The following is a 23,272-nucleotide window of genomic DNA, read 5'->3' on the forward strand; positions in this document are numbered from 1 at the left end:
ATTCTCATCAGTTGGACGGGGTAGTCTTCTAACTAATAATTTTTTTGGGCCGCCTTTCCTCTGTTGTGAAAAATAATTACAAAGACACTGACATCCACAAAATTTACTTTTGATAGGAAAAACTGACTTCATTGCCACTTAGTTTTACCCTTAATGTATCCCAAAACAAATCACTAATTTATAAGGGAGATGTCTTTAAATAAAAATATGGCATAACTGCTGCAAATATATATGTAGTTTGCAGATATAGCTACTGATTTACTGTGCCCCATGATTCACTGTGCCCCGGTTTCCCCTACATATTATACACAGCATACATCCAACTTCATAAGTCAGATTTGCATCATGAGTAGCTGACCAAAGACTTGATAGGAGGTCATGCTTTTCTTAAAAAGTGAAAATGTCTCCACCTTCAGGCTCATGGAAGTTAATTATACCAGAAGCCATCTCGGGGACAACCAGCACCCATGTAATTATATGGAAACACCCCCATTTTAGGACATTCTTGAAAGCAAAGCTTCCTTAAAACTGTTGGTTATGATCTCAAACAGAAAAAAAAAAAAAAAACAAAACATAAAAAAAATCACATCACCTGCTGTATGAGCATTTCAGCAAAGACCAGGAGGATTTGTGCAGGAGAGATTAATGGGACACATTTTTATGGATATTGATAGAACATAATTCTTATTTGATTATTTATTTAATTACTTCTTTGGTTATTTATCTAAGCAAATTGATCATGTAGAGCAGAGCTTGTGATGTTGGTGAAATAACTCTGTAAGAATCTGTACAATGTTACTTTCATAGAGTTCCATGCCCCAATGTTTCTGAGAACAACTCTGTCAAAGATTTATCAAAGACAGAAGACAGAGAAAAGACTGTTGACTTTTTATATAAACTAATAGCCAATATGTTGATTATTAATCATTAAAACAAATATCCTTAAAACTATCTGCACATGATTAAATGTGCACATTATGTTTTTCTTTCCTTCCTAATGCTAGCAGATAATTTTGCCTTTATTCAATAAAGTGGGGGAAGATTTTAATGAAATGCTGTGGCCCTCGGTTTGTTTGGATGGCTTTATTAATTTAAAGTTTTGGCAGTGATTTCATCTAGCTCAAAAATTTTTATTGTTTATGATTCTTCAACATTTTTTGCCTCATGGTCCTACAAATATATGTTGGGGATGGGAAACCAAGGAAGAATTCTAAATTGTTGGAGATTGTAATGACTAGCTGGAGCATGTGCTCTAATTTATAGTTCATGTTTCTAAATTGCTTTAAACCAACTGTATATGCCCACCAACGACAATTTTGTTGCATTAGATAGTTACAACAAAGGTACTATCATTAATACAAAACAATATATTAGTTTTCCCCAAAGTTTAGACATTTCCAGAAGCTGATGTTCAATTCCTCAAAACTCTGAACACAAATTGAAAAGAGTTAACTACTTTGTCAAAGCACCACAAATCTCTTGCAAAATGAAAGAGTGAATTCTGTCTTCTCAAAACTGATTCCTTCTTCACACACACAAAAAAGCTTATGCTTATGTCTTACACACCATAAAACAAACTCTGTCGTGATAAATGCAAAACACCACCACCAAAAGTGTATGTGGATGATTTTGTCTTCATGATCCCATGTTACATATTCAAGTGTATACAAGTGTGTGGAAATTTTTTTTCTCATTTTGGTGATGTGTAGAGTTTTTGTCCTGAAATAACATTGACAGCACTACATGTACAACCCCTGGCAATAATTATGGAATCACCGGCCTTGGAGGATGTTCATTCAGTTTAATTTTGTAGAAAAAAAGCAGATCACAGACATGACACAAAACTAAAGTCATTTCAAATGGCAACTTTCTGGCTTTAAGAAACACTATAAGAAATCAGGAAAAAAAAATTGTGGCAGTCAGTAACGGTTACTTTTTTAGACCAAGCAGAGGGAAAAAAATATGGAATCACTCAATTCTGAGGAATAAATTATGGAACCACCCTGTAAATTTTCATCCCAAAAACTAACACCTGCATCAAATCAGATCTGCTCATTAGTCTGCATCTAAAAAGGAGTGATCACACCTTGGAGAGCTGTTGCACCAAGTAGACTGACATAAATCATGGCTCCAACACGAGAGATGTCAATTGAAACAAAGGAGAGGATTATCAAACTCTTAAAAGAGGGTAAATCATCACGCAATGTTGCAAAAGATGTTGGTTGTTCAGTCAGCTGTGTCTAAATTCTGGACCAAATACAAACAACATGGGAAGGTTGTTAAAGGAAAACATACTGGTAGACCAAGGAAGACATCAAAGCATCAAGACAGAAAACTTAAAGCAATATGTCTCAAAAATCAAAAATGCACAACAAAACAAATGAGGAACGAATGGGAGGAAACTCGAGTCAACATCTGTGACCGAACTGTAAGAAACTGCCTAAAGGAAATGGGATTTACATACAGAAAAGCTAAACGAAAGCCATCATTAACACCTAAACAGAAAAAAACAAGGTTACAATGGGCTAAGGAAAAGCAATCGTGGACTGTGGATGACTGGATGAAAGTCATATTCAGTGATGAATCTCAAATCTGCATTGGGCAAGGTGATGATGCTGGAACTTTTGTTTGGTGCCGCTCCAATGAGATTTATAAAGATGACTGCCTGAAGAGAACATGTAAATTTTCACAGTCATTGATGATATGGGGCTGCATGTCAGGTAAAGGCAATGGGGAGATGGCTGTCATTACATCATCAATAAATGCACAGGTTTATGTTGATATTTTGGACACTTTTCTTATCCCATCAATTGAAAGGATGTTTGGGGATGATGAAATCATTTTTCAAGATGATAATGCATCTTGCCATAGAGCAAAAACTGTGAAAACATTCCTTGCAAAAAGACACATAGGGTCAATGTCATGGCCTGCAAATAGTCCAGATCTTAATCCAATTGAAAATCTTTGGTGAAAGTTGAAGAAAATGGTCCATGACAAGGCTCCAACCTGCAAAGCTGATCTGGCAACAGCAATCAGAGAAAGTTGGAGACAGATTGATGAAGAGTACTGTTTGTCACTCATTAAGTCCATGCCTCAGAGACTGCAAGCTGTTATAAAAGCCAGAGGTGGTGCAACAAAATACTAGTGATGTGTTGGAGCATTCTTTTGTTTTTCATGATTCCATAATTTTTTCCTCAGAATTGAGTGATTCCATATTTTTTCCCTCTGCTTGGTCTAAAAAGTAACCGTTACTGACTGCCACAATTTTTTTTTCCTGATTTCTTATAATGTTTCTTAAAGCCATAAAGTTGCCATTTGAAATGACTTTAGTTTTGTGTCATGTCTGTGATCTGCTTTTTTTTCTACAAAATTAAACAACTGAATGAACATCCTCCAAGGCCGGTGATTCCATAATTTTTGCCAGGGGTTGTATATGCAACACAAAGGTTACCTGTTTTACATAGTTTGTAGCAACTCTGGAATTTCACCGATGTACGCAAAATGAGAAACACTACAAAAAAAAAATCAGTGGACAGATACAAAAAGTAACAACATAAATATTTATCCATTACTGCAATACAGTGTTGGGACCTCTTTTATACTCTGACACATGACTGAAGTATTCATTCAACTGAGTTTGCACAGTTCAGAGAGTTGGACAACTGTGATTCAGAATGCTATTTGAGTGATACCAGTGGAATTGTGCTTAGAATTTAACAGTTTGGAGTCATGTTGTTGACACATGAGCTTCGGGTTTTCATAAGTGTGTACATAGTGTCATGTTTTGTAGGTATATAATGGAAAATAAGTAACTGCAATAGCTTAGCTCTGAAAGAAAGTCTTAATTTGTTGGACAACATCGCCACGCTGTGCTCATCCGAGGAATAGCTATCAGACAACTCCAAACGCATTCAGTATAACTGCCAGTGGGTGTCGCTGCTGCGCCGCGCAGAGCCGGCAGACGTCAGTCTTTCTGCTCCAGCTGATTTCGGTCGCCATCTTTGTCGTGAACATAAACAACGGCGGTGACGTGTGTTGGCATTCGGATGTGTTGCTGTTATTCACAAAAGCGCGACCGCAGTCTCACAGCCGCAGGGCCGCTCTCGTCAGCCAAACATGACGGTGAATTTGGACGCTTGAAGCGCCGCATTAAGCAGGTAAGAGCGTGACGTAGACGATACGCTGCTGAACGGGCTCTTCTCCGCTGATGCCATGACAACGGCGCGACTGTTGCTGGCGCTCTTTAAAGCGATTTCACGCAGCTGTTTGTCCATATGAATGTCAGTAACTGTGGGAAAACGCGCGTTGGTCTTCCCACCGTGTGTGTTTATGTGTGCGTGTGTGTGTATAAAACACGGCAGACCTGAAGGGGTGCAGCGCTAAGGTAGCTTTAAAAAACAGCGTGTATTTGGAGGCTGCTCATGCACCTCTGTCAGCTCTATAACCTCTCAGTTTTTCCTCAGGGATGCTGGTCCACTGTGGATTTCCTCAACGGGACGGAACGGAGGTTTAAAGGGGGCGGGGTTAGCAGTAGCACCCTGTAAAGATGGACCAAGACTACGAGAGGAGGCTGCTGAGGCAGATCAACCACCAGAACGTGCAGATCGAGGCCCGCCTCACCAAGGTCAGTGCCCCCTACTAAAAAAAACATTTTTTTTTAACATTGGAAGCATAACACTGGAAGGATAACATTGTCAAGTTATGCTTCCAGAAGCTGTTGGTTTGACTACATTGGTGAGCAAAGCTATAAAGTGGTCTAGGGGAGGTGATGGTCTCGTGCAGGGGTCACCAACCCTGTTCCTTTAGGGCACCTGCCCTGCATGTTTTCTAACTCTTCCTGTTCCACTCCCAGGCAGTTAACTGTATCAGGTGTGCTTAGACAATCAAGTGATTTTCTAAATGGACTGCATTTATATAGCACTTTTCCATCTGCGTCAGATGCTCAAAGCGCTTTACAATTATGCCTCACATTCACCCCGATGTCAGGTTGCTGCTATACAAGGTGCTCACTACACACCGGGAGCAATAGGGGATTAAAGACCTTGCCCAAGGGCCCTTAGTGATTTTCCAATCAGGTGGGGATTTGAACCGAGGATCTTCTGGTCTCAAGCCCAACACCTTAATCACTAGACCATCACCTCTCCGAAAAAAATCAGGTGTGACTTCAGTATGGAAACCATGCAGGGCAGGTGCTGTCCAGGAACAGGGTTGGTGACCCCTGGTCTAGTGGTTATAAGCTGTTGTGCTTGAGACTAGAGAATCCTTGGCTCAAATCCCAGCCTGACCCGAAAATCACTAAGGGCCCTTGGGCAAGGTCCTTAATCCCCTAGTTGCTCCTGGTGTGTAGTGAGCACCTTGTATGGCAGCACCCTGACATCGGGGTGAATGTGAGGCATTATTGTAAAGCGCTTTCAGCATCTGATGCAGATGCAGTCCATTTACCATTCATCTGATTGTCACATGTAAAACAGTTTTTTTTTCTTATCTAGAAAAACCTGAGAAACGTCTGTTCCTGGAGTGCTTCATGACAAAACGTCAGTCGCTACTTACACATGTACATGCTCAAATTGACCCCTGGCCGTACAGATTGTACTGGCCTTTACTTCAACTGAACTCTTGTTGTGTGTTTGTGACACATTGGTATTCAAAAATGCGATACATTTGTCATGTACAGGTAAAAAGTGAAATGTGTGTTGGATGAAATCAAACACTGAAAATAATGAGGGGATCTGTGATCAAGCTCTGTATTATATCTCACTAGTGGTAAATCTTTTGTCATGCAACATGTGAATTAACCAACTAGTCAACCTCTGTATTGCCAAATGATATGCATCAGTTAAACACAAAATCCATTTGTCTCTCTTTGAAAGTGTCAGACTGGAATTGTCTTACTTTTTGCACATCTTCCTATTATGTGCTACCATTCTGTAAAGTTTCATTGAAATTGATCAGATGGTGGGGGGGGGTGCATTTCTCATGAAAAAAAAAAACAATTGCAGAGGTTTGTGCTTGTTTAGATTTTTTTTTTTTTTAAGCTGCTTCTATTTTACTCATGGTCACGACAGTAGATCCAGTATCGATCCATGTTGATATCACATGAGTTTTACACTGGATGTCCTTCCTGATGCAACTGTAGATTTATATGAAGAATGGTGCACAGGCCTTCTTGAACTGGAACCCTTTTGTTTAGGGGGCAAGGACACTAACTGTTTATGTTACTATACAGTATGACAATACAGTATGCATTATGAGAATACACACTCCACATACATGTATACAGTATACGAGGTCTATTAGAAAAGTATCCGACCTTATTATTTTTTTCAAAAACCATATGGATTTGAATCACGTGTGATTGCGTCAGACAAGCTTGAACCCTCGTGCGCATGCATGAGTTTTTCCACGCCTGTCGGTTGCGTCATTCGCCTGTGAGCAGGCTTTGAGTGAGGAGTGGTCCACCCCTTCAGCGGATTTTCATTGTCAGGAAATGACGGAATGATTTGGGCTTTTTTTCCATCAGAATTTTTTCAGAAACTGTTAGAGACTGGCAGCTGGAAACCATTCTAAAAATTTATCTGGCTTTCGGTGAAAATTTTACAGGCTTCACAGAGAATAAGGACTGTTACTATGGCTTTAAGGATGCTCAGCGCGCCACGCTCCGTGCCGCCATCGAGAGCCACAAACCACCGGATCATTTCTAAACGGATGGCTCTGTGGAGCCGGGACCGTCGTGTTCACTTTCTCTGGTTATCACAAGAGCTGGACATCAACCATTTTCCAGCAGATTTCACTTTTAACAAGAGATTTTGTCATGGAAAGCCGAGCGGAGGCTTCGCGCGTCACGATGGATTCGCTGATGAAGCGAGACAAAACCACCTCCGTTTTGGTCTCACAGGACGGCTTTGAGATGGCGTTCAGACAGCTGTCGGTGGTTTTTCCATCGAGTGATTATCTGAGAAATTGTGGATGTGCCTGGACATGCCAGAACATGTCCCGTGAGGCTTCATCACGGCGTTGCTGTGCGTCATGCACCGACGTGCGAAGCCTCCGCTCCTCTTTCCATGACAAAAACTCCTGTAACAGTGGAATGTGCCGTTCATTTCCAAACTGGACGCTGTGTTGTATCCGGGACGTCGTCTGACTAGCACAGGAATTGTGAAAAGACGTGGACATCAGCACTTTTTCGGCACATTGAGACAGACGTGCGGAGGAATTCCGCGCGTCGCGGCGGTGCCGCATAGCACGCAGCAACGCCGTGATGAAGCCTCACGGGACATGTTCTGGCATGTCCAGGCACATCCACAATTTCTCGGATAAGCACTCGATGGAAAAACCACTGACAGCTGTCTGAACGCCATCTCAAAGCCGTCCTGTGAGACCAAAACGGAGGTGTTCCTTTGTCTCGCTCCATCAGCAAATCGGTCGTGACGTGCGAAGCCTCCGCTCGGCTTTCCATGACAAAATCTCTTGTTAAAAGTGAAATCTGACGGAAAATGGTTGATGTCCAGCTCTTGTGATAACCAGAGAAAGTGAACACGACGGTCCCGGCTACACAGAGCCATCCGTTTAGAAATGATCTGGTGGTTTGTGGCTCTCGATGGCGGCACGGAGCGCGGCGTGCCGGGCGTTCTTAAAGCCGTCCTTAAAGCTGTAGTAACAGTCCTTATTCTCTGTGAAGCCCGTAAAATTTTCACCGAAAGCCAGATAAATTTTTCAAATGGTTTCCAGCTGCCAGTCTCTAACAGTTTCTGAAAAAATTCTGATGGAAAAAAAAGCCCAAATCATTCCGCCATTTCCTGACAATGAAAATCCGCAGAGGGGGTGGACCACTCCTCACTCAAAGCCTGCTCACAGGCGAATGACGCAACCGACAGGCGTGGAAAAACTCATGCATGCGCATGAGGGTTCAAGCTTGTCTGACGCAATCACATGTGATTCAAATCCATACGGTTTTTGAAAAAAATAATAAGGTCGGATACTTTTCTAATAGACCTCATACATAAGTACTTCCCATCACCCCAGGTTGGCATGTGGAATAGGTGATATAAATGGTCACCTTGGGTACAAAATGTGAATGAGGGGATGTGCTGCAAGAGTTTTTTTTTGTTTTTGTTTTTTTCTTCCTGGTTTGCAGAAGCACATATCTTGCTTGCCCACATCGACAAGGACTCAGAGTCTGTACCTTATTTGCTGAGGAGCTGGTAAAATCCACAATCTGCAAGGTAAAAGTTCATTTAGTTTTTTGGGGTCTAAGCACCCAGTGGTGCATGGACTGTGACAGACAGATGGCTACTTTTGATACAAGGTACACTGTAAAACTCAATGAGTTAGTTGAACTCAAACCATTTGAGGAAATTGATTGCCTTAAACCGTTTGAGTTTGCCAACACACATAAAATCATTTTCAAAAATGTAATTGTTAAAGTTTTAGTAACTTAAAAATTTATAGTTAATCAAACTTATGTAAATCTAGTTTATGTTTTTCAATAAAAAAGTGACATATGTGCCTTTAAAAAATTTGCATTATATTTTGGATTAAATTTTTTGATGCATTCTTTGGTTTACTTGTTGACAATAATGTGCTTTCTAAAAAAAAAATCTAAAAGGACTACAACAAAATGAAAAATGCTAAATGGTAGCTCATGAAAACAACTTGCAGTTTTTCATAATGGTATAAATGTAGCAACTGCACTCTGCGTTGTGTTGTTATGACTCTGCCTATTCGCTCCCCTCAGGACACGAACTTACGATCTCCTTCATGGAAGTCGGAATTTCTAGCCAGAAGGCTAAAACCCAGGGCTCTGGCCTTGTGACCAGAGAATCCTTTTGAGCTGTTGGGAGTAAGGTTTAATAACTACATATGCACATTGAGACCTGCTGGCCTCCGTTACATAAACTCAATTAATATGAGTGAATGGAATGCACAGGAAATACATCACCAACACTTAAATGCCCCAAAACCTTAAATGCACTTAAAGGAACTGCGTTATGACAACAGTTCAATTTTGAGTTGGTTTAATTAATGGAAATGAGCGGTTATAACTTTTTTCAAAGTTTGAGTTACATTAACTTAATTATTTTATTAAAATGGAGTGTTCAGTTTAACAGTGTAGACGAAGGCAGTTCTGTCGTGTGGTGCATCCAGTAACACACACTAGTGCATGTTCACAGACCTGACCTCACGTGATGATGCTGATCAGTATCTCAGACTTGAATTAACAGGGGTCTAGTGGCCCAGTAGCAGAGTAGATTGCTCAGTTGATAAGGTGCTGGCCTGCCAATATGTAGACCTGGGTTTGAATCCTACCTGTCTATGTCCTTCGACAAGACAGTATGCATTGTCTCAGTCTAGCCAGCTATAAATGGGTACCGGCCTTGGCAGGGATGTTACCTGTGGTGGACTGTCATCCCATCCAGCAGGAGTCATAGACACTCTTCTACTCTATGCCCCAGAAACTGGAGAGAAGTACTGGTATGATGGGCTTTAGGGCCTAAGAGCACTTACTTACAATGGCCAGGGAGTTCTCTGCTGCTAGATCCTTTTAAAACACTACATAAAAAAACAGTGAATTTTATTTTCTTACTTTGATTGAGACTATTACTTGTGAAAGCAACATTGTACTGGGGTGATATACAGTATAGTTTGTCAAATATATAATAAATTATCCACTCTAGGACAGAACCAACAAGGTGACAGGTTTAAGAGTAAATTCTAAACATGAAAAGGGTGTTGCTCTTATACTTCACATCACTGTAAAAAGTAAACTTATTCATCAGTAATAGAAATATTGGTTGCAGTCACAGTACCCAGCCACCAAGTCAGAATGTGATGATAGAAATTTCACACAGCCTCAGTCATTGGCCCAGCACACAGCTGCTGTGGTTCATTTTTACTAGAGGACACATTTTAGGCTTTGCCTTTCAACTAATGTGATATCTACCTGGTGTGGGTTACTGTCTGACGTCACTTCAAGAATGTAGATCAGGCTAGATGCTAGAATGTTTGATTATTATTTGTTTTGACTTTAGTGTCTCAGACTAGTGTCTGGATTCTGTCATTGTTTCAGTGTGTCACATTTTACTATCTCATGAATTAAACTGGATCTTTGTTGCACCTCTCTTTGTGTGACTATCCCAGTATGTCAGTGCTACCTGCAGTCCGGTCAGTGTGAAATCAGGAGACCGCTTTATTCCCACTCGTGCTGGAAGCAACTGGACCATCAACTTCCACTATGCCAATGTGAGGCATTTTTGTTTTTTTATTTCTATGTCTGGCTGCTGTTAACTTGCCATTTGCAGTAACATACAACTCAGTAATTAAGACTATGAACATAATTGATGTAACTTCTCTCTGTGCAGGAGAATTGCCGCTCGCCCAGTCACACTCACAAAGCAAAGGATGCCAGTTCAGACTCGAGCAAAGGTCAGAAATCCTGAATTTATATGGAGTTTATAGAATGGTGTAGATTGTCAGTTTTTATCAGTAATTCATGTTAGTCTCATGGTGGGTTTGTCTGTTTGCTGTTTCCTCTGCTGCTGCCAGGCTGATTGTATTATAACTTGGCTTTTATTGTATTAAATTTTTTAAATGCACACATTTCATCAATGTTTGAGGCAACACATTACATTACTAGCAGATATTTTCTAAACAAAGAAATGTAAAAGAACAAGTTAAATATACTTGATTTCCTTGAGTCCCATTAGCTTCAGTTCATTCTTTTAGGCCATTAAAATCCTGTTCCAGAAAACAGTCCTCAAAAAAAGTCATTCTTCACAGTGAAGAATATAAGGATGCCTGTCATTATGATTTGGTCAGTACTGACATCTATACAGATACTCCTTTTTTATATAGGTACTTATCAATCATCTCATCGGTATCAGGCCCTATGATTTTATTGCAAAGATAATGAGAGTATTTTAAGAACTAAAACATTTCTGTGGTTGTTTTATTCAAAATGACTTTGTCTAGGTGTATATTATGAGGGTGGTAGAATGGCCCTTAACAAATGTCATAATAGATTGCTGTTGTAAACAGTAATATAACTACAGTTTATCTCAATTCTTGGGCTTCATGTACTCTCAGATAAATAAACCTGGAGCCTGTGACAAAAAGCTAGCTCATCTGATAGGCACTCCAAAAACAATGTGACTCAAAAGGGTTTTTTCCCCCCTTATAGGTGTATTTTATATTTTACTCACATTGGAAAGTGCTGAGTAAGTGTGAAATGCTACATCCATTGCTGCTGTAAAGATTCAACAAGAGTTTCAGATTTAACACACTGTAATCATATTGTCTAAATGATATGTCCAAGGTTGATTCAGCATTTTGACTAAATTCATGCATACAACATACAAGACACCTTTCAGACAAGGTAGGACAAAGTCACTGTAAGCTACTTTTAAACTGTAAAGATGCGTTCTGGTCTTAGCGCCTCATGTGCAATTCAAGTCCTAAATCAGTTTGGTTGTCACATATTTGTACTCACAGTTAATTTAAGACTAAAGCATTTTATTTATTTAATTTTGTTTCACTGACTTTCTTAATGTCACCACAAGAGGGAGTCACCTGGCTTGACTATTACCTCTGTTTTAAATGAGCTCCTGTCTCAGGGTCTCTCAGTCTTTTGGATGTGAACGGAATTGGACCTGCACAGCTCCTGTCTGAACCTGTGTATAAATTCATTTCTAAAAAATGGAGACCTAATCTTTAAGTAATCTTCAAGATTTAATGACTCTGGTCTGTAGTAGCTCAAGGCTAAATGTACCAAAATTAAACTCCAAGAATGTTGTTTGAGCACCATATTCTCAGTTGCATTGATGTGTGTGACAGGAGCCTCAACAGATGGTCTCACTTCATTCTTGAAAGCTAAACTATATATATATATAGATGTATATATATATAGATAGATATAGATATTTGTATAATATTAAACAACATCAACAAGGATAAGGATATTAGAAGGGTCTTGGGTGTATGACCAACCAGTCTACATTTGTTTTGTGGACTTGGATAAGGTGTGAGGATGCCCTGTGGTTCTCTCCCTTGGGAGGTCTTCCAGGCACATCCAACTGGGAGGAGGCCCCAGGGAAGACTCAGGACATGCTGGAGGGATTATATTTCCCAGATGGCTTGGAGATAAGGCCTTGGGATCCCTCAGGAGGAGTTAGAGGATGTGGTTGGGGATAGAGAAGTGTGGGATGAGCTGCTTGTTCTGCTGCCACCACGGCACGGTCCTGGAAAGCGTCAGAAAATGAATGAATGAATAAGAATATAACCCTATATATAAGGCGACTTACACATGTGGCTCTGGAACTCTGTATGTGTGTCCACAGAGGAGACGTGGCTTTCTCTGCGCATAAATCGCTACCTCACTCGGCAGAGATGATTTGTTAAGCCAATTAACCACCCAACAAGCCACTTTATTATGGATATATGGACTAATACACTCACACAGGAGCCATTCCATCGTGCTAACATTAGCTGTTAGCGTAGTGTTATATAAAAGATGACTTGTTTTCAGCACATGTTAACAGTTAAATCCTTCATGAGTCAGTGCTTTAAGACTTCTCACCTTGGTCACTTCATCAGCCAGTCTGAAAATAAACTTAAAACATAAATTAATAACAAATAAAACTTAGTATTTATTTGTCTTTGTGTTTATTGGCAGATCACAAACTGCCACTGGTCTGCTTTGAAAACAAAACAAAGTAAGATGCTGGGTGTGGTGTTTGTTTTTTGAGGTGGCTGCCAGAGGCTACATACGAGGGCTGTCAATAAAGTATAGGTCCCTTTTAGTTTTTTCAAAAACTATATGGATTTCATTCATATGTTTTTACGTCAGACATGCTTGAACCCTCGTGCGCATGCGTGAGTTTTTCCACGCCTGTCGGTGACGTCATTCGCCTGTGAGCACTCCTTGTGGGGAGGAGTCGTCCAGCCCCTCGTCGGAATTCCTTTGTCTGAGAAGTTGCTGAGAGACTGGCGCTTTGTTTGATCAAAATTTTTTCTAAACCTGTGAGACACATCGAAGTGGACACGGTTTGAAAAATTAAGCTGGTTTTCAGTGAAAATTTTAACGGCTGATGAGAGATTTTGAGGTGATACTGTCGCTTTAAGGACTTCCCACGGTGCGAGACGTCGCGCAGCGGTCCCAGGTGCCGTCATCAGCCTGTTTCAAGCTGAAAACCTCCACATTTCAGGCTCTGTTGATCCAGGACGTCGTGAGAGAACAGAGAAGTTTCAGAAGAAGTCGGTTTCAGCGTTTTATCCGGATATTCCACTGTTAAAGGAGATTTTCTTAATGAAAGACGTGCGGACGGGTCCGCCCGTCGGGACGCAGCCGGCGCAGTGCGGCAGCACAGGAAAAACACCTCCGTGTTGATAACCATTTGTAAAATCCAGGTGGCTTTTGATGGCTTTCAGTGGAGTAAGTATATGAGAAATTGTTTAACAGCTGGACATGTTCCAACTTGTCCTTAAGGCTTCTAACGGAGGTGTTTTTCCTGTGGCAGAGCATCGCGGCGGCTGCGAGCCAACGCTGCAATCCGTCCGCACATCTTTCATTAAAAAAAATCTCCTTTAACAGTGGAATATCCGGATAAAATGCTGAAATCGACTTCTTCTGAAACTTCTCTGTTCTCTCACGACGTCCTGGATCAATAGAGCCTGAAATGTGGAGGTTTTCAGCTTGAAACAGGCCGACCACGGCGCCTGAGAGCGCTGCACGACGTCTCGCACCGTGGGAAGTCCTTAAAGCGACAGTATCACCTCAAAATCTCTCATCAGCCGTTAAAATTTTCACTGAAAACCAGCTTAATTTTTCGAACCGTGTCCACTTCGATGTATCTCACAGGTTTAGAAAAAATTTTGATCAAACAAAGCGTCGGTCTCTCAGCAACTTCTCAGACAAAGGAATTCTGACGAGGGGCTGGACGACTCCTCCCACAAGGAGTGCTCACAGGCGAATGACGTCACCGACAGGCGTGGAAAAACTCACGCATGCGCACGAGGCTTCAAGCATGTCTGAAGTAAAAACATATGAATGAAATCCATATAGTTTTTGAAAAAAATAAAAAGGACCTATACTTTATTGACAGACCTCGTATACCCTGTTCTCATTTAGAACAGTTGAAAAAGGACACTGGCAGCCAGAAAAACCAGACAACTTGTTTGAACTTTGGATGTACAGTATTCAAATTATGTGCGGTTCATGAGCCACTTTGAATGAAATATGATGATTGATCGCTTTCTGTGGTACTGAAATCAGTACCCCCCTCCCACAAAAAATAAAAATCTCCAACAACTTCCTATGAATTCAGCCATGTGTGCACAGATGCATGTCCCACTTAGTACACTTAGGACTTTTATTGCGATGAACTTGTAGTGGCGTTTAATGTACATGAAATCAGTTGCAGCTGGTGCGGTGAAGGAGGTATCATACAGATAAAAGCAACAGACAGACTATCTCAAATTCTAGAAGGGTGGAAAAAAACTGTCATATTTCCTATTTACCTTTTTTTTAAAACTACTACCAGGACTATTACAGAATGCTTATATTCTTAAACATTTTATACAGTGAGGAAAATAAGTATTTGAACACCCTGCAATTTTGTGAGTTCTCCCACTTAGAAATCATGGAGGGGTCTGAAATTTTCATCTTAGGTGCATGTGCACTGAGAGACATAATCTAAAAAAAAAAAAATCCGGAAATCACAATGTATGAATTTTTTTTTTTAAATTTCTTTTTATGTTACTGCTGCACATAAGTATTTGAACACCTACCAACCAGCACGAATTCTGGCTCACACAGACCTGTTAATTTTTCTTTAAGAAGCCCTCTTATTCTGCACTCTTTACCTGTATTAATTGCACCTGTTTGAGCTTGTTACCTGTATAAAAGACACCTGTTCACACACTCAATCACACTCCAACCTGTCCACCATAGCCAAGACCAAAGAACTGTCTAAGGACACCAGGGACAAAACTGTAGACCTGCACAAGGCTGGGATGAACTACAGGACAACAGGCAAGCAGCTTGGTAGAAGACAACAACAGTTATGATTATTTATTAGAAAGTGGAATAAACACAAGATGACTGTCAATCTCCCTCGGTCTGGGATTCCATGCAAGATCTCACTTTGTGGGTGGGGTAAGGATGATTCTGAGAAAGCTCAGAACTACACAGGAGGACCTGCTCAATGACCTGAAGAGAGCTGGGACCACAGTCACAAAGATTACATTAGTAACACATGATGCTGTCATGGTTTAAAATCCTGCAGGGCAGCAAGTCCCCACCTGCTCAAGCCAGCACATGTCCAGGCCCGTTTGAAATTCACCAGTGACCATCTGGATGATCCAGAGGAGGCATGGTGAAGGTCAAGTGGTCAGATGAGACCAGAATAGAGCTTTTTGGAATCAACTGCACTTACCATGTGTAGAGGATGAGAACAACCCCAAGAAAACCACCCCAGCCGTGAAGCATGGGGGTGGAAACATCATACTCTGGGGATGCTCTTCTGCAAAGGGGACAGGATGACTGCACCGTATTGAAGGGAGGATGGATGGGGTCATGTATTGCGAGATTTTGACAAACACCCACCTTCCCTCAGTAAAAGCATTGAAGATGGGTCATGGCTGGGTCTTCCAGCATGACAATGACCCCAAACACACAGCCAGGGCAACTAAGGAGGGGCTCCGTAAGAAGCATTTCAAGGTCCTGGAGTGGCCTGGAGAGTCTCCAGAACTGAACTCAATAGAAAATCTTTGGAGGGAGCTGAAACTCCAAACCTGAAAGATTTGGAGAAGATCTGTATGGAGGAGTGGACTAAAATCCCTGCTGCAGTGTGTGCAAACCTGGTGAAAAACTACAGGAAATGTTTGACCTCTGTAATTGCAAGCAAAGGCTACTGTACCAAATATTAGCATTGGTTTTCACAGGTGTTCAAATACTTATTTGCAGCAGTAACATACAAATAAATTATTCAAAAATCATACATTGTGATTTCCAGATTTTAAATTTTTTATTTTTTTTAGATTATGTCTCTCACAGTGGACATGCACCTAAGATGAAAATTTCAGACCCCTCCATGATTTCTAAGTGGTAGAACTTACAAAATCGCAGGGTGTTCAAATACTTAATTTCCTCACTGTACATTTTCTACTGCTCTGCCAAATCCTGCAGATGCGGTGGCATATGCTGCCCTGTTGAGGAACGAGTTGCTGGGGGCGGGTATAGAGACTGTTCCAGACCCTCACACTGATGAACGCCGCCATGCACTCCTCTCTCAAGACTCCCACGGCCTTTTCAGGGTATGAGCCATGAAAAAAATGTTTAGTACCACACATACTTGTACAGTGATGCCAAAAGGCCTTGAAACTAATCTTAGTTTTTTTGTATCTATTTATTATAAAAAAAATGACGAGCTTGATATAAGTGTAAGCTCTCTCTGTCATATTTGTTAGCAAGTGAAGAGTCATCTAAAAAATTACTGTGACATACCAGCTAGTGCTTGTAGGGAAAACGGACCACTGTTAAACCACTGTTATTTGCAGCAATTTTTGCCTTTGCAGTGAGGTTATTTTTATTTTATGTTCCATCAGCCAGCAGGATATGTCAAGAGGACAACAGTGAATTTGATGAAATTGGTTGGAAAAGTATTCCTTTGATCAAAACAAAAAGTGTTGATTCAATTTTGGTGCAGCTCCAGCTCAAGGGCTTGATCTTGAGTCCTTTGATAAGATAAAAGTTGCATTATGCACAGTTTATTCAGTCACAGCCACAGAATCCACAAACGCCTTGAGAATTGTCTGTAAAAGTGTCTATAAGCCTATCTTGTTTGTTTCATTAATGGAAAGAAATGTAATTCCTTATAATGTTGACATGAGAAATGGAGGCAGAGAGAGGCACTGGGACTGATGTAGACACAAGCGCAGAGGAATCAACAGTCATGTTTGTATGGTGGGGAAGGCCATGAGAGCAAATCAGGTTGACTTGGTTTCCTTTTGTGAATTAGTATGATTTGTTAGATTTGATTAAATATTCTGATTGAGTCCAGCCGAATAACTGAACAGTCTGAATAATAAACTCATTTCAATTACAGACTTTTCCAGCACAGCACAAATTGAGCATGTTTTACCTTTATTTAGCCACTTGGTACAGAAGAGTGGATTGACACTGGGTTTGTGTGTTGTTGTTATTTCTTTCCCCTGCAGTACACTGTTCACATTAACAGAGTGCCTTTTGATAGTGACAATGAAGTGTCACCCTACTCCCTTTCTACTCTTAGTAACAAGAGGTATGAAATGTTACACACACACACACACACACACACACACACAGCAGAAACAATGCTTGAGCTGTAAGGAACTTGCTAACTGACAATTTTTCCTCTTGCTGTTAACCGTAGTCACAAGCTGCTCCGTTCTCCTCGTAAACCAGCTCGCAAGATTTCTAAAATCCCCTTCAAAGTGCTGGACGCTCCCGAGCTGCAGGATGACTTCTACCTCAACCTGGTAGACTGGTCGGCAGGCAACCTCCTCAGTGTTGGTCTGGGAGCTTGTGTCTACCTGTGGAGTGCCTGCACCAGTCAGGTCAGAGCTGAAATCTATCCAGAAGATTCACCAGCACTTTGATTTTTAATGTGGAAAAATAGGAAACAATGTATTTGTGTTGTTGTGTCTCTTTCATGCCAGGTGACGAGGTTATGTGACCTTTCAGTGGACGGGGACTCTGTTACATCAGTTTGTTGGAATGAGAGGGTGAGTTGCCACCTCTGAATTCTACTTCTCATACATGACAGGAGTATAAAATAAAATATGATTTCAAATTAAACAAACAAACAAAACAAATAATATTTCTGTGGTTTTGTTGGTTTTTGGTTTGCTTCTGTCAGGGAAGTCTTGTCGCTGTCGGAACCCACAAGGGTTATGTCCAGATCTGGGATGCAGCAGGTGGGAGGAAGCTGACCAGTCTGGAGGGTCATTCAGCTCGTGTAGGTCAGTAACAGCCAGTGATGCCGGTAACGTGTTACTTAGTAACGCCCACTTTAAACGATCTGTGAGCTTTTCATCCGCGTTTTTTTGCAGCAGCTATGATCGTCTTCACCTCTTAAAGTGCGGTGACAACAGCACACCTGCACTGAGCTTTACAAAGACATTTTTTTTTCTTGTTTATTTAGAATTCTGAGCTGAGCTGCTCCGTATCTGCTCGTTAAAAACAGCTGATCCTTCGCGACGCGTCAACAACTAACACTGTTTTCCACTCAGATGCTCCTAAACTTTCTTTCTGAGGACCACATGATGTGAAAACGCAATAAAACTTTCTTACCTGTAAATCTGGTCATGTTTTCTGCATAAATAAATGTTATCCATTCTTTGCGCTCAAACGCCAAAGCAGGGGCGAATCCAAATGGAATGGGGGTGTGGGGCAAGGATGTGCCCCCCAACAACACCCCTAGATTAAAGGTCCAGTTTTGAAGCCGTTTTTTTACTACAACTACTAATACTACTTAAAATAATAATAATTTCAACAAGTAAAATGTTTAGAGAGAATTTAAATGTTAAAAAAATGTTAGAAAGAATTTAATAGTTACATTTATAAAGTGTCGGTTAGAAATTGCAAGTTTTACTGTTACAGTGCTGTCAACAGTTAAATATGAGGTCAAGAAAGAGGTCTTTATTTTACTTTTTATAAAACAAGTATTTTCATTGAAGTCAAGAAAGGGTGACTATAAAGTGAGTTTTGGCAAAACAAGTATCATTGTCATGTTGAGGTGGCAGAGGGTTGTTGTCGGCAGCTGGGGAAAGTAACTAAAAAGTAACTAGTAATCTAACTTAGTTATTTTTTTCAATTGATCAATAATCAGTAAAGTAACTAAGTTACTTTTTCAAGGAGTAATCAGTAATTGGATTACTTTTTCAAAGTAACTGTGGCAACACTGGTAACAGCTGGAGCCAAATGGAAATAAAACTGCTCATTCAGTCTGATTTAAAGGAAGAAACATAGTCATGCATTAAAAGATAAATTAGGAGACTGCATTAGGTACAAGGTACAGCATGGCCAATGGGAATGAACAGTTCTGTGGGTGATCTATGAATACAAACACAGCTCATTAATTTTTATAATGACCACTGAAATTAAGAAGAATAGTGCATCCAATTACATTTGATTTGATGGATTGTGGGAAATTGCAAACATTTGTGGTTGAACTTGCTTGTAGTTTGTCTACTGCTGACTGAACATGTCATATGCTCACGTGTGCGTGCTGTATGCTAGTGCCTTCATACGAGTGTCACCTAACGGGTGAAGCTAGCAGCTGTGCAGAGAAGCATGATGCTCAAATCATGGACAAATACGGCACAAAATATACAGCGAAACATAAAAGTAAAATGACAATAAAAGAATGGATGGAATCCCAAGCAAAAAATGGGAGCCACCAAAACAAGATACGCAGTCCATGCAGGGTCCAAATGAGCAATAACACATATGTTTCATTTAGTAATGATGATGATGTTATAATAAAAATAAAACGCAATGGTAAAATATCCTTGGCCGTATGAGCATAAAAATAGGAAACAGAATGTGACATTTTGACCTCTTAAAATAGGTCAAGGTTAGCCATCTTTGAACTTGTCCAAGATCCGTGTCCTAAAAATGTTCCCTGTGAATTTGAAGACCCTGGCAGTAATAGGACTGGACTTATGCTGAGCACGGACGGACGGACGGACGCACGCAAGTTCTGCTGGTAATAAGTATGTTCCAGGTCAGCTTTGATGTCCTAGTCTATAAAATTAAAAGTACTGTATATTCTGGAGTATAAGTCACATCCCTCCCCACCCCCTTCCCCACAAAAAACAACCAAAAAACAAAAACACACTTAAAGAGGGTAAAAAGATATGTCACACCTCTCTGTATTATCACCTCTTAAATTTGGGAGTTGTGCGCATTGTTGTAGTGTACTTTTTTTTATCATTCCTTCATTGGAGTTTATTTTGTTGAGTGCTTTGATTCCTGAGAAAGAACCATATAAATTATTATGTAACATATTAGATTGTCACAGGACCTTCCAAACTAGTAAAAAACAAACAATAAAGCAAATATTTATATTCCAAAAAACACTGTAATGTGCCTTGGTAAAGAGCATGTTCTCATAATGTCTTTCTTTGCCATTACAAATAAATTACCATGGGTGGTGGGCATGTGTTGTCTGTTATCTGATGCTTCTTTGTTTCACCATCTCTGTCATGTAAGACAAATGGGTTAATAAATTGCTTTTTTTTTTTTTTTGTGGTACAACGTACTGCCTCAATTTGCAGAGAAATGATTACAGTGAGCCCAAGTCGGAGTAAATCACAACTGCAGGATTCATTTCAGTCCTCTTCTTCACTAAATGTTACAGTCTGATAATGAAACTCAAGGTGCGTTTACACATAACCAAGACGCGTTACGAATGTCATTTTTCTGTCATTCGTAACACATTCCTGACATTCTTAATGCATCTGAATAGGTTTCTTAATAGTGCGTGTTGGAGCGTGATATTCTTGATATTCGTGGAGCATGTTTTTGCCTGTCAAAAAATCTTCCACGAATGTCACACACCACCCTCATTTCTTCTCACGTCGTGGAGGTCGCAACTGAGCGTGTTGATCCGTCTTGATGAGTATTGATCCTTAATAGAACGTGACAATGTTCGTACTGGTTCCTGTGATGGTTCTTGGAGCCCAAACTATCATGCAATATTACGAAGTGGCACGGAAACTGTCAAGTTTTGACACGACTTGTAACACGCCGTCACATTTCACTGCGCGCCACAACGAATTAGTTTTCTGTCACGTGCGCACAGTTAAACTTGGCTCCAAATGTCGTTCCTGCTGAAGCTCCTCAGGACGCTCCTGCAGGTGTTCCTCCTGCTGTTGTAACGAGTCTGAGCAACCAGAGAAGTGAGAGGAGACTCACGTGCAGCCAGACATCTCTGCACCTCCTCCAGTCCGGCGGAGGAAGAAGTGTGCGCACAATTAAACCCTGCTGCACCCCATTCAGTTTGATTGCTGACACCAAGTCGGCTAAAAGTCTAATTTCAGTGCTCCTCAGCGCGCTCCTGCAGGGGTTCCACCTGCTGCATGTGCCTGATGTATGGGAAAATGCGCCAGACGACAGCCGCATGAAGCCACACATCTGGCTCTGTCCGTCTCCTCATCCTCCTCTCTGCATCACTCCATGGCACAGAGCCCAACTATGCATGCAGTCACAAAGTTCTGAAAAACTGGAGCGATCTGAATTCGGTTGGATGAATATGGGTGTGTGTGTGGAGACAATTCAATCAATCAATCAATCTTTTCTATACAGCGCCAAATCACAACAAACAGTTGCCCCAAGGCGCTTTACACTGTAAGGCAAGGCCACACAACAATTATGCAAAACCCCAACGGTCAAAACGACCCCCTGTGAGCAAGCACCCGGCCACAGTGGGAAGGAAAAACCCCCCCTCAACAGGAAGAAACCTCCAGCAGAACCAGGCTCAGGGAGGGCCAGTCCCCCGCTGGGACTGGCCGGGGCCGAGGGAGAGAACCAGGAAAAAGACATGCCGTGGAGGGGAGCAGAGATCGACCACCAATGACCAAATGCAGAGTGGTGCATACAGAGCAAAAAGAGAAAGAAACAGCGCATCATGGGAACCCCCCAGCAGTCCACGTCCACAGCAGCATAACTAAGGGATGGTTTAGGGTCACCTGATCCAGCCCTAACTATAAGCTTTAGCAAAAAGGAAAGTTTTAAGCCTAATCTTAAAAGTAGAGAGGGTGTCTGTCTCCCTGATCTGAATTGGGAGCTGGTTCCACAGGAGAGGAGCCTGAAAGCTGAAGGCTCTGCCTCCCGTTCTACTCTTACAAACCCTAGGAACTACAAGTAAGCCTGCAGTCTGAGAGCGAAGCGCTCTATTGGGGTGATATGGTACTACGAGGTCCCTAAGATAAGATGGGACCTGATTATTCAAAACCTTATAAGTAAGAAGAAGAATTTTAAATTCTATTCAAGAATTAACAGGAAGCCAATGAAGAGAGGCCAATATGGGTGAGATATGCTCTCTCCTTCTAGTCCCCGTCAGTACTCTAGCTGCAGCATTTTGAATTAACTGAAGGCTTTTTAGGGAACTTTTAGGACAACCTGATAATAATGAATTACAATAGTCCAGCCTAGAGGAAATAAATGCATGAATTAGTTTTTCAGCATCACTCTGAGACAAGACCTTTCTGATTTTAGAGATACTGCATAAATGCAAAAAAGCAGTCCTACATATTTGTTTAATATGCGCTTTGAATGACATATCCTGATCAAAAATGACTCCAAGATTTCTCACAGTATTACTAGAGGTCAGGGTAATGCCATCCAGAGTAAGGATCTGGTTAGACACCATGTTTCTAAGATTTGTGGGGCAAAGTACAATAACTTCAGATTTATCTGAGTTTAAAAGCAGGAAATTAGAGGTCATCCATGTCTTTATGTCTGTAAGACAATCCTGCAGTTTAGCTAATTGATGTGTGTCCTCTGGCTTCATGGATAGATAAAGCTGGGTATCATCTGCGTAACAATGAAAATTTAAGCAATACCGTCTAATAATACTGCCTAAGGGAAGCATGTATAAAGTGAATAAAATTGGTCATAGCACAGAACCTTGTGGAACTCCATAATTAACTTTAGTCTGTGAAGAAGATTCCCCATTTACATGAACAAATTGTAATCTATTAGACAAATATGATTCAAACCACCGCAGCGCAGTGCCTTTAATACCTATGGCATGCTCTAATCTCTGTAATAAAATTTTATGGTCAACAGTATCAAAAGCAGCACTGAGGTCTAACAGAACAAGCACAGAGATGACTCCACTGTCCGAGGCCATAAGAAGATCATTTGTAACCTTCACTAATGCTGTTTCTGTACTATGATGAATTCTAAAACCTGACTGAAACTCTTCAAATAGACCATTCCTCTGCAGATGATCAGTTAGCTGTTTTACAACTACCCTTTCAAGAATTTTTGAGAGAAAAGGAAGGTTGGAGATTGGCCTATAATTAGCTAAGATAGCTGGGTCAAGTGATGGCTTTTTAAGTAATGGTTTAATTACTGCCACCTTAAAAGCCTGTGGTACATAGCCAACTAACAAAGATAGATTGATCATATTTAAGATCGAAGCATTAAATAATGGTAGGACTTCCTTGAGCAGACTGGTAGGAATGGGGTCTGACGTGGCTCGTCTTTAGTCTTCTCGGGATGTCATCT

General features: G+C 40.9%; 1 protein-coding gene across 2 annotated transcripts in view; it reads left to right on the forward strand.

Annotated features, from left to right (window-relative positions):
• The first annotated feature begins 3,953 nt into the window (after nt 1–3,953).
• fzr1b (fizzy/cell division cycle 20 related 1b) overlaps nt 3,954–23,272 on the forward strand; it is a 42,684-nt gene continuing 23,365 nt past the window's right edge. Inside the window, exons 1-9 of one of the 2 annotated variants that reach the window (XM_034182722.1) lie at nt 3,954–4,157; nt 4,464–4,624; nt 10,138–10,239; nt 10,359–10,422; nt 16,181–16,308; nt 17,212–17,294; nt 17,406–17,589; nt 17,692–17,757; nt 17,877–17,994. In XM_034182722.1, the coding sequence (XP_034038613.1) occupies nt 4,547–4,624; nt 10,138–10,239; nt 10,359–10,422; nt 16,181–16,308; nt 17,212–17,294; nt 17,406–17,589; nt 17,692–17,757; nt 17,877–17,994 (823 nt within the window). In that variant the 5' untranslated portion in view covers nt 3,954–4,157; nt 4,464–4,546. The remainder of the gene's footprint in view (nt 4,158–4,463; nt 4,625–10,137; nt 10,240–10,358; nt 10,423–16,180; nt 16,309–17,211; nt 17,295–17,405; nt 17,590–17,691; nt 17,758–17,876; nt 17,995–23,272) is intronic. The other variant, XM_034182723.1, reaches the window with a different exon arrangement.

This window comes from Thalassophryne amazonica, chromosome 12, assembly GCF_902500255.1.
Source record: "Thalassophryne amazonica chromosome 12, fThaAma1.1, whole genome shotgun sequence".
NCBI classification, from domain to species: domain Eukaryota; kingdom Metazoa; phylum Chordata; class Actinopteri; order Batrachoidiformes; family Batrachoididae; genus Thalassophryne; species Thalassophryne amazonica.